The sequence below is a fragment of the Symphalangus syndactylus genome, chromosome 19 (assembly GCF_028878055.3).
Source record: "Symphalangus syndactylus isolate Jambi chromosome 19, NHGRI_mSymSyn1-v2.1_pri, whole genome shotgun sequence".
Taxonomy (NCBI): Eukaryota; Metazoa; Chordata; class Mammalia; order Primates; family Hylobatidae; genus Symphalangus; species Symphalangus syndactylus.
Genome location: NC_072434.2, coordinates 17931774 through 17943952, shown reverse-complemented (window position 1 = coordinate 17943952; position 12179 = coordinate 17931774). Strand labels below are relative to the sequence as shown.

Sequence of the window (12179 nt, the reverse complement as noted above, 5' to 3'; positions counted from 1 at the left end):
ATCAACAAAATTGATAGACCGCTAGCAAGACTAATAAAGAAGAAAAGAGAGAAGAATCAAATAGATGCAATAAAAAATGAAAAAGGGGTTATCACCACCGATCCCACAGAAATACAATCTACCATCAGAGAATACTACAAACACCTCTACACAAATAAACTAGAAAATCTAGAAGAAATGGATACATTCCTCGACAAATACACCCTCCCAAGACTAAACCAGGAAGTCGTTGAATCTCTGAATAGACCAATAACAGGCTCTGAAATTGTGGCAATAATCAATAGCTTACCAACCAAAAAGAGTCCAGGACCTGATGGATTCACAGCCAAATTCTACCAGAGGTACAAGGAGGAACTGGTACCATTCCTTCTGAAACTATTCCAATCGATAGAAAAAGAGGGAATCCTCCCTAACACATTTTATGAGGCCAGCATCGTCCTGATACCAAAGCCTGGCGGGGACATAACCAAAAAAGAGAATTTCAGACCCATATCCTTGATGAACATTGATGCAAAAATGCTCAATAAAATACTGGCAAACCGAATCCAGCAGCACATCAAAAAGCTTATACACCATGATCAAGTGGGCTTCATCCCTGGGATGCAAGGCTGGTTCAACATACGCAAATCAATAAATGTAATCCAGCATATAAACAGAACCAAAGACAAAAACCACATGATTATCTCAATAGATGCAGAAAAGGCCTTTGACAAAATTCAACAATGCTTCATGCTAAAAACTCTCAATAAATTAGGTATTGATGGGACGTATCTCAAAATAATAAGAGCTATCTATGACAAACCCACAGCCAATATCATACTGAATGGGCAAAAACTGGAAGCATTCCCTTTGAAAACTGGCACAAGACATGGATGCCCTCTCTCACCACTCCTATTCAACATAGTGCTGGAAGTTCTGGCCAGGGCAATCAGGCAGGAGAAGGAAATAAATGGTATTCAATTAGGAAAAGAGGAAGTCAAATTGTCCCTGTTTGCAGATGACATGATTGTGTATCTAGAAAACCCCGCTGTCTCAGCCCAAAATCTCCTTAAGCTGATTAGCAACTTCAGCAAAGTCTCAGAATACAAAATCAATGTACAAAAATCACAAGCATGCTTGTACACCAATCACAGACAAACAGAGAGCCAAATCATGAGTGAACTCCCATTCACAATTACTTCAAAGAGAATAAAATACCTAGGAATCCAACTTACAAGGGATGTGAAGGACCTCTTCAAGGAGAACTACAAACCACTGCTCAATGAAATAAAAGAGGATACAAAGGCCGGGCGCGGTGGCTCACGCTTGTAATCCCAGCACTTTGGGAGGCCGAGGCGGGCGGATCATGAGGTCAGGAGATCGAGACCACGGTGAAACCCCGTCTCTACTAAAAATACAAAAAAAAAAATTAGCCGGGCGTGGTGGCGGGCGCCTGTAGTCCCAGCTACTCGGAGAGGCTGAGGCAGGAGAATGGCGTGAACCCGGGAGGCGGAGCTTGCAGTGAGCCGAGATTGCGCCACTGCACTCCAGCCTGGGCGACAGAGCAAGACTCCCGTCTCAAAAAAAAAAAAAAAAAAAAAAAAAAGAGGATACAAACAAATGGAAGAACATTCCATGCTCATGGGTTGGAAGAATCAATATCGTGAAAATGGCCATACTGCCCAAGGTAATTTATAGATTCAATGCCATCCCCATCAAGCTACCAATGACTTTCTTCACAGAATTGGAAAAAACTACTTTAAAGTTCATATGGAACCAAAAAAGAGCCCGCATCGCCAAGTCAATCCTAAGCCAAAAGAACAAAGCTGGAGGCATCACGCTACCTGACTTCAAACTATACTACAAGGCTACAGTAACCAAAACAGCGTGGTACTGGTACCACAACAGAGACATAGATCAATGGAACAGAACAGAGCCCTCAGAAATAATGCCGCATATCTACAACTATCTGATCTTTGACAAACCTGACAAAAACAACCAATGGGGAAAGGATTCCCTATTTAATAAATGGTGCTAGGAAAACTGGCTAGCCATATGTAGAAAGCTGAAACTGGACCCCTTCCTTACACCTTATACAAAAATTAATTCAAGATGGATTAAAGACTTACATGTTAGACCTAAAACCATAAAAACCCTAGAAGAAATCCTAGGCAATACCATTCAGGACATAGGCGTGGGCAAGGACTTCATGTCTAAAACACCAAAAGCAATGGCAACAAAAGCCAAAATTGACAAATGGGATCTCATTAAACTAAAGAGCTTCTGCACAGCAAAAGAAACTACCATCAGAGTGAACAGGCAACTACAGAATGGTAGAAATTTTTTGCAACCTACTCATCTGACAAAGGGCTAATATCCAGAATCTACAATGAACTCAAACAAATTTACAAGAAAAAAACAACCCCATCAAAAAGTGGGCAAAGGACATGAACAGACACTTCTCAAAAGAAGACATTTATGCAGCCAAAAGACACATGAAAAAATGCTCATCATCACTGGCCATCAGAGAAATGCAAATCAAAACCACAATGAGATACCATCTCACACCAGTTAGAATGGCCATCATTAAAAAGTCAGGAAACAACAGGTGCTGGAGAGGATGTGGAGAAATAGGAACACTTTTACACTGTTGGTGGGACTGTAAACTAGTTCAACCATTGTGGAAGTCACTGTGGCGATTCCTCAGGGATCTAGAACTAGAAATACCATTTGACCCCAGCCATCCCATTACTGGGTATATACCCAAAGGACTATAAATCATGCTGCCATAAAGACACATGCACATGTATGTTTATTGTGGCACTATTCACAATAGCAAAGAGTTGGAACCAACCCAAATGTCCAACAACGATAGACTGGATTAAAAAAATGTGGCACATATATACCATGGAATGCTATGCAGCTAAAAAATGATGAGTTCATGTCCTTTGTAGGGACATGGATGAAACTGGAAAACATCATTCTCAGTAAACTATCACAAGGACAAAAAACCAAACACCGCATGTTCTCACTCATAGGTGGGAATTGAACAATGAGAACTGATGGACACAGGAAGGGGAACATCACACTCCGGGGACTGATGTGGGTTTGGGGGGAGGGGGGAGGGACAGCATTAGGAGATATACCTAATGCTAAATGACAAGTTAATGGGTGCAGCAAACCAACATGGCACATGGATACATATGTAACAAACCTGCACATTGTGCACATGTACCCTAAAACCTAAAGTATAATAATAAAAAAAGGGATATATATAAAAAGAGAAATATAACACATGAACCTTTATTTGATCCTGGATCAAAAATGAAATTAAAAAGCTGTTAAGATTTTGGATATTGAGAAGTGAATACAGGCTGAGTATCCCTTATCCAAAATGTTTGGGACCAGACATGTTCCAGATTTCAGACTTTTTCAGATTTTGGCATCTTTGCATTATACTTACAGGTTGAGCATCCCAAATCCAAGAAATCCAAAATCTAAGCTCTTCCAATAAGCATTTCCTTTGAGCACCATGTTGGTACTCAAAAAGTTTCAAGTTTTGGAGCATTATATATTTCAGGTTTTCATACTTGGGATGCTCAACTTTGTATAAACTATATATAAGATTAAGAAATTGTTAAATTTTGGCCAGGTCCAGTGGCTCACACCTGTAATCCCAGCACTTTGGGAGGCCGAGGCAGGTGGATCATCTGAGGTCAGGAGTTCGACCAGGCTGGCCAATATGGCAAAACCCCATCTCTACTAAAAATACAAAAAAAATTAGCCAGGCATGGTGGCAGGCACCTGTAATCCCAGCTACTCAGGAGGCTGGGGCAGGAGAATCACTTGAACCTAGGAGGCAGAGGTTGCAGTGAGCTGAGATCACACCATTGCACTCCAGCCTGGGCTACAAGAGCAAAACTCTGTCTCAAAATTAAAAAAAAGAAAGAAAGAAATTGTTAAATTTTTGTCGTTGTTGTTTTTGAGACAGAGTCTTGCACTGTCGCCCAGGCTGGAGTGCAGTGGCGCAATCTCAGCTCACTGCGAGCTCTGCCTCCTGGGTTCACGCTATTCTCCTGCCTCAGCCTCCGGAGTAGCTGGGACTACAGGCACCCACTACCACGCCCAGCTAATTTTTTGTACTTTTAGTAGAGACGGGGTTTCACTGTGTTATGCCAGGATGGTCTCGATCTCCTGACCTCGTGATCTGCCCGCCTCGGCCTCCCAAAGTGCTGGGATTACAGGTGTGAGCCACCGAGCCTGGCCAGAAATTGTTAATTTTCTTAGTGTGATAAAGATATTGTGGTTACAGAGAACATCCTTATTAGGAGATGCATACATGGTTTAAGAGTTAAGAGTTGCAACGTCTGTGACTAGCTTTCAAATGGTTTAACAAAATCAATCTCTATTGAGAAAGATAATTGTGACAAAATGTTAATTCCTGGTGAATTTTGGTAAAGGGTCTATGGATGGTCACCAAACATTTCTTTCAGCTTTTCTATGGGTTTGAAGTTTTTACAAGTTAAAAGAAATAATAGAGATCCTTTGACCATAATTTAAACTGAATTAGCATTGTCAGGATTAGAGCTCAAGACCCTTTATTTTTCACAAGGTCATCCAGATGATTCTGACACACATCTAGAGAATCACTGGTCTTTGGTTTCTGCTACCTCCTGTAGTCAGAGGAAAGTGAGAGGAAGAAATGTTGTAATTCTCTCAGTAGAATTAGCTCAGCTGGTGGCCAAGAGCCTTTCCCTGATGGTTCCACAAGCCAATTATCTCAGACACGGTCCGAATGGCCTCAAGTCTTAAGACTGGATTTCCTATGGAGGAATCAAAGTACTAATCCTCCTTTGCGAGCCTTGGCTGCTATAAGAAACCAATACTTGACCTTCCCAGGAATACAAGCTTCAGGGCACTGAAAGAGCTAAAAGGACTGGAGTGGAGGCAAGCCAAGGTGCTGTCTGAATGATAAGAGGAAACCTACCAGGTGAAGGATCTAGTGTTTTGCCAAGAAATTCAATTTAATACCAAACAGGGGATTTACCTGGGCAGAACAGGTAATTTGTTAAGATTTAGTGACTGTTACACACCTGAGTTGGATGTCATTACTAACAACCCCTGCCATAGGCTTCAGCACTGCACCCTCCGCCCCCAAAAGCAGACAATTGGTTTAATGTCTATTCTAAGAAACCTGAGGAAAATGAAGCCAGATTGATTATGGGACAATTTAAACAAATACAAGAAACTAAAGAGCAGAAAAGAAAAAGTCAGGTCTCCATACAGCTACTGTGAATTACTTTTATTGAAAAAAAAGTGTTCATTAGAAAGGCTGAATACATCCCTCTACATGAATACACAGCTCAGAAGAGGGGAAATGGAGGTGGGGAGGCATCCAAGTTATAAAGGGTAGAAAATGAATGCAAGCTTCTTAGAACTCTTCCCAGGAACAAAGGCCAATGCTTGCAGTTTCTTGGGTACCCAATGGGCAGGGAAGATCAGGAAGAGATCCATGGGACATAAGGAAGTTACATTACTGCCCATAGCTCCCAGGAGGTTGTCCCCTCCATTTCTCCCACTCATTCTTTTGGCTGTGGGAGCCTTCCCTCTAAGCTGATCCACTACCAGCAGCTGGAACACTCCCCTAAAAAGCTAGCTTGGCTTCCTGGGCAGCCAGTCCTTCAGGAGGAAAGCTGTTAAGTTCTCGAGGCTGTCACTGCTGCAGGCCCCCCCTCAGCACACAGAGGACAATCCTCACCAACACGCCACCAACCACTCCACTGGCAATTCCTATTCCCAAGGCTGACGCCACTTTCTTTTTCCACTTTGGGTGAGGCTTGGAGTAGCTGTCCAGATTAACTTCCAATCCCTCATCTATTAACTTCTGATCCTCAGTAAGTGACTGATGGAAATTCAGGTTCACCAAGTTAGGAGGAAGGACCCTCAGCCCAAAATAGAGCCTCTTGACAAGTCTCAAGTTTTTTAACAGCTGCACATCACATCGGTATGTCCCAGAGTCATACTCCTGAGCATATTTAAACTTCACAAAGTGGGAGTTGGCTCGGAAGGGTTTGAAGACCTCATCGTCAGTGGAGATGATACCTCGAGCAAGTCTCCAGGTGAACCGGAAAGCTTCCTGTCCAATCTCCAGGATGTCTGAACTCAGACAGCTAAGCTCAAATTCCTTGCCAATGAGAATGGTGAAATGGAGCATCCCACAGATCCAGTTGGTCAGACATTCTAAGCGCTGAGTCTGACATTTCCTTCTCACTCCATCAGGGCCCACCTCACAGACGGTCTCCTCCTTATAGCCAAGGCCACAGGTGACAGTACAGGTTGTGGCATTGATGATAACCTTCCCCACAGCTTCTTGCAGCTTCTCAGGGATGGCCAGTGTTTTAGGTGTAGTCACCACCAAAGGCAGGTAGAAGGCCAACCCCAGGCTCCCAAGGACAAAACTAGTGGCCAAAACCTTCATGTCTCGGTAGGCATTTTGCCACCCTCAGCCAGCACCCACAAGTTATGCCAGCTGAATCCTCTACAAATCATAACTTGATTCCTTTGACATGAGATATCCTTCAAAGTCAAAAGATATGATGCATGTATTGTCAATAAAACAACACAACTTAATAAAAGTCCAGTCCTTATAAACAGGTGAGGCCACAAGGCAGGAAAAAAATCACAATGGTGTTGCTTTACTATCTATCGTTGTTAATAAAATAACCACCTTACCAGTCTTCGTGCTTTTTTTTTTTTTTTTTTTTTTTTTTTTTTTTTTTTTTTTTTTTTTTTTGAGGCAGGGCCTCTGTCAACCCAGGCTGGAGTGCAGTGACATGATCCCAGCTCACTGCAGCCTCAACCTCCTAGGCTCAAGTGATCCTGCCACCTCAGCCTCCTAGGTAGCTGGGACTACAGGTGCAGGCTATCACACCTGGCTAATTTTTCTATTTTTTGTAGATACGGGGTTTCACCGTGTTGTCGAGGCTTGTCTCCAACTCCTGGGCTCAAGCAATTCACCCACCTCAGCCCCCCAAAGTGCTGGGATTACAGGCGTGAGCCACTGCGCTGGTCGTTTTCGTGTTCTCTTAATGACTTTAAATCCACCTCTTGGGAAGACAAACAAGAAAAGACTTCAGAAACTGAAGTAAATTTCCAAATTACCTCAAATGCATAGTGAAGTTACGCTCTTCCTCACCTTTCCCCTTCCCCTCTATAAACTAGTATCTAAATTAAGGGTTTCAAAAGTCCCAGTTAAATGTCACCAAATAAAACAAATACTAAAGTCTAAAAAAAGGAAGATTAACTTGAATTATTTTAATGTTCCTAAACCTCCTATAAAAAGGATTAAGAACTCTGGACTAGGAGGCAAGTAACTTACCCTTCCTGAATTTCTGTTTCCTCCTTTGTAACTTAAGACCTCCTTGCCTATCTGAGGAAGGTCACTTAGAGCATCAAATGGTATACTGTACGTGAGAACACTTTGTAAAGTGTGAAACACTGTTCAATGTGTAAGGAATTTTAAATAGAAATGGAAATTCATAAAGACAAGGGCCAAGATGACCTTTTCAAATCAGAATGTTTAAGGTTATGTTAAAGGCAGCTCCTCTCCCCCTTTTAGGCACTCTTCCTTCCCAAGGACACTGAAGATATATTTTGAGTGAGAGGATGCATGATACTCCCTGACTCTTGGCCTACTCCCTTTACCCTACAGAATAGAGCTCATTATTCACTTAGGTCAAGGTTGCTATGAAACAGCTATGATGTCAAAGATGGAGTTCTCAATCACATAAAAGATTAGTAAGTAGACCCTCAAATTTGACATTAAAATCAAAGACTTACGTAGACTTTGTGAAACATCTTATCTTTAGGAGACAATGAGCATTTAATAAATTTTAAAGCTACTTCATTCAAAAAAAAAAAGGCTGATAAGAATTTAACCATACTTACTTAGACTTGAAGAAAGATCCTTGGAAGGCAGGAACTTCCTAGCATGCATTTTTGTAACCTCCAGAATGCCTAGCCCTACGGCCTCTTCAGAGTAATTACAAAACTATACCGAGTTAAATAATTGGAAGACAGATCATTCCTAGATGATCTTTTTGATCAACAACTTTTCCACTTGCATCATTTATTTACAATCTCATCTAGAGGCAGAAATCTAGACTACCTGTCCACTCCCTACCCCTTCCAGATCTATCTTTCCACACCGAAAGATCTAGTATCAACACAGGAAATCACATTTTCCTTTGTACTAAAGCAAAGTGGCCAGAGAGTTCCAGAAGTGAGCAGTGTTTACAAATAAACATCTACACCTGTTCTTTAATAAACATCCGATTTTATTTACAAAGCATTAAAGCTTCAGCAAGAAGTACCCAAGGCTAAGTCTCATCTTGTACAAAACTACAGGTTTTGTTTTTTTTTGTTTTTTTTTTTTTTGAGATGGAGTCTTGCTCTGTCACCCAGGCTGGAGTGTAGTGGCACAATCTCAGCTCAATGCAACCTCTGCCTCCTGGATTCAAGCAATTCTCCTGCCTCAGCCTCCCGAGTAGCTGGGATTACAGGCGCCCGCCACCACGCCCAGCTAATTTTTGTATTTTTAGTAGAGACGGGGTTTCACCATGTTGACCAGGCTGGTCTCAAACACCTGACCTCAGATGATCCACCCACCTCAGCCTCCCCAAGTGCTGGGATTACAGGTGTGAGCCACCACGCCCAGCCCAGAATATTTTTAAAAACAAAATTTTGGGGGTGGCAGGGCAGGAATGACAAAAAGGAAGAAGAGAATATACATATATTGTACAAATCAAATAATTCAAATTGAAATGGATAGAAAGTTTTTTAAAAGTTGAAAAAAAAATTCCAAAAACATAAATAATTATTAGGAGCTACTGCCAGAGACAATCTGACAGGGCTGAAGATGATTTTCTCAGTAGCCAGTTTAGGAGGTGGACATAGCACAAACATCCAAGTGCACAGGCAGAGGAAACCAAGCTACCTCACACATGGAAGGATGGCAGAAACCCTCTAAGTCCCATAGTTTGCACACTGCTGCAGTGTACAGCACAGAGGACTGGAATGGATATAATGTCTGCAAAACAAAAACATGTCTAGTGAGCCATCTACTAATCTCAACCACTGGTCTAACTCATGACAGTCTCAAAATGAGTATTTAAGAAAAAAGTAGCGGCATCTAAAAATATAGACATTTTGCAACTGACTCAGGGAGAGCTCTTTCTTCCTACTGAATATACCGGTTCTAAATGGTGGAGTGAGACAAAGAGGCTCTTGCTGACGTGCTCTACTTTGATTTCTATCCTAAAATCTAACAGGTAATCAATGTGTTTGGCTACCTATAGGAGCATCCACCAACTGATATCTTTTTTTTTTTTTTTTTTTTTTTTTTTGAGATAGAGTCTCATTCTGTCACCCAGGCTGGAGGGCAGTGGTGCGATCTCCACTCACTGCAACCTCTACCTCCCAAGTTCAAGTGATTCTGACTCAGCCTCTGGTATAGCTGGGATTACAGGCATGCGCCACCACGCCCAGCTAATTTTTGTCTTTTAATAGATAGAGGCTTTCACCATGTTGGCCAGGCTGGTCTTGAACTCCTGACCTCAGATATCAACCCGCCTCGGCCTCCCAAAGTGCTGGGATTACAGGCGTGACCCACCACGCCCGGCTCACCAACTGATATATTTCACAGTAAGCACAGTATTTAAATTCTCCTTTTAAAATACTGAAAAAAAAAAGATGATCCAGGTTAAGCACTTCCAGTCAGCTAAAAACACCACTCAGAGAAGCTACTGAGCCCTTTTCACACCTGGTTTCCTAATGGGATTTTCAGAGAATTTCAAACACCAAATGTACACATCTAACCAATCTGCTATTTTTATATAAAGAACAACAAATGTCAAAAAAAAAGCTAAGCAACCTTTCACAGAAAGGAAGTGACTGAAAACACAGTAAGAAAAACGAGCACAGGTATAGGCAGGGAAAAATGCAATGACTGATGAGGATAGATTTCCACAGGCAGTAATACAAAAAATTCACCTTGATCTTTGATTTGAACTATGTGGTTGCTGCTTTGATTCTGGATGGTTTTACTTTACTCCTTGCATAGATTCCCCTACCCCAGTAAAAAAGTAGCTTGTTGAGAGACACCTGGGTTTGTTTCCATCTCTGGAAGCCAGCACAGGTAAAGCAATATAAACTATTGATGATTCTTTGCTGGAGAAGGATAAAACTAGCTATCTTCAAAAACCATGATTAATAACAAGGAACCAATATTGGAGGGAAACATGCAATGAGAGGAAAACAAGGGAAAACCCTGAATTGTTACAGCCCAGCTTCTTGAGCAAAACATGGTATGGGAGGAAGAGAGGGCCTTCATTGTTCCCTTTCTAAAAATTTGAAATCTTTCAAGCACTTTCTTTTCTGCCCATCCTTTGCACACAATATGGAAATATAGGAGGTATCTGGGGAGAGGAGAAGTTTAAAATGAGAGTATACAACAAAAGCTTTCCTAGGATACCAGTAGCAAAATTTCAGATAAGAAGTCACTCAAAGACATGCATTGAGGACAGAAGGCAAATGGGAGATAGGAAATGACATGTCAAAATGACACTGAGTACAATAAAGTTAGATGAGCAAAACATAGGTATCTTTTCTCCAGCAACATAACTAAGCATCAAAGTTTAAATGAGTCAAAATTCCTATCTGATGTCTTCACAAATCTTCATTCCTGAGAGTCTATTTGGACTTATGCTTGAAAGGGAAGGGAAGGTCGTATACTCTTCTTCCATAATTCACTTCTTCATTTAAACATAAAATTCACCCTCCCACCTCCTGGGTGGGAGGCACAGGCCTTTGTTTTAAATTAAAGTCAATTTTCAAATGACTGACCACAGTGTCCAGAGGCCACATGATGGCAAAGTGGGAAAGAATGAAGAACTTCGAAGGTCTTCATAATAGTTCTGAGATTGCTCCCCCTGCTAAAGAGATTAGACACAAAAAGATTTCTTTTAGCTTCAATTTAGACCAGTTACTTGTAAGAACAGAAATACTGAATGCTGGGTGATGCATTACAAGCACACGTGGACCAAGAAATTCCCCTTTTTAAGAAAAGTCATAACCAACTCCAACTCCCAATTACTCTTTATTGAACAAAAAACAATCCAAATCCAAAACCCCCACCCCAATACTTTCCTCAGTACTGTCCCAAAGGGTGGGGGGAAAAGCAAAATGATCAGAGTTCTATTTTTTCTAAGCTGCTAACCATGCTCTAAGGTGCTAACAAATAATGTTTAACATTCCAAAAAGTGCAATGAGGAGAGGAGAAGAAATTTTAGGGTACCACACCTTTCAACCCTTCATATATTTAAAGATTGATTAGTCACTAAATGATTAACAAGTGAGCAAGAAACTCTTTTCCCAGCACCACAGTTCCTTAAGTGACATACTTATCACCTTAGAATCCCAAATATGGTGAAATGTTCATGAGAGCTACTGTCCACATTGCTACACACCAACAATGATCGATAAATAATACCCTGAATAGTAAAATGAAATGAACACTTCCCTGATTATTCCACAGAAGCTGCTCAACCTCTGAGAGACATCCTTAAATGAGCTCTGTGAAATATTAACTAGGAAGTGTAAAAAGAGAAGAAGGTGAAGAAAATCCTCCCAGGTGTCATTTGGAATGGCAGAGAGCATGCCACTTGAAGGTAAAATGGTTAAAAAATAATTGCCCAAATTATGAAAGAAAAGTACCCATTTATATAACTTTGATTTTTGAAGTTCCTGCACAAATGAAAACTGGCAATAAAAATATATTCACATGTGCCTGAGAACAGACTGAAGTTACAATGAGATACAAACTTTCTACTGAATGTTATGCTGTTAAAAATCAAATTTAAACTTTTCATAGTTCAGTCAGATTAAAAGCTTACTTGGCAATGGTTTTTCAGATCTCTCTCAACATAAATCACAATGAATTCTTTGCATTGATTTTTTATTTATTTATTTATTTATTTATTTTTTTTTTGAGACGGAGCCTTTCTCTTTCGCCCAGGCTGGAGTGCAGTGGCGCAATCTCGGCTCACTGCAACCTCTGCCTCCTGGGTTCAAACAATTCTCCTGCTTCAACCTCCTAAGTAGCTGGGATTATAGGCGCCCACCACCATGCCCGGCTAATTGTT

The 12179-nt window shown here is 41.1% G+C and overlaps 2 protein-coding genes across 6 annotated transcripts in view; both read right to left on the bottom strand.

The window, feature by feature from the left end:
- The window catches only part of RBBP5 (RB binding protein 5, histone lysine methyltransferase complex subunit), a 216952-nt gene that overhangs the window by 171803 nt on the left and 32970 nt on the right, over positions 1-12179 (bottom strand). For 2 of the 4 annotated variants that reach the window (XM_055234803.2, XM_055234805.2), the window contains exon 14: positions 8295-10970. The exons of 1 other annotated variant lie outside the window; for it this stretch is intronic. In XM_055234803.2, coding sequence (XP_055090778.1) covers positions 10942-10970 — 29 coding nt within the window. In that variant the 3' untranslated portion in view covers positions 8295-10941. Of the gene's footprint in view, positions 1-8294; positions 10971-12179 lie in introns of those variants that run through there. One more of the 4 variants, XM_055234804.2, reaches the window with a different exon arrangement.
- On the bottom strand, positions 5267-8640 carry TMEM81 (transmembrane protein 81). Of its 2 annotated transcripts, none has more exons than XM_063613680.1 (2): positions 7927-8640; positions 5267-7085 (listed from the first exon to the last, which is right to left on the bottom strand). In XM_063613680.1, exon 2 carries the CDS (start codon positions 6455-6457, stop codon positions 5693-5695), a length of 765 nt encoding a protein of 254 aa, XP_063469750.1. In that variant the 5' UTR covers positions 6458-7085; positions 7927-8640; the 3' UTR covers positions 5267-5692. The 2 variants fall into 2 exon arrangements, with proteins under 2 accessions (XP_063469750.1, XP_063469749.1); XM_063613679.1 differs by lacking the exon at positions 7927-8640 and adding an exon at positions 7358-7918.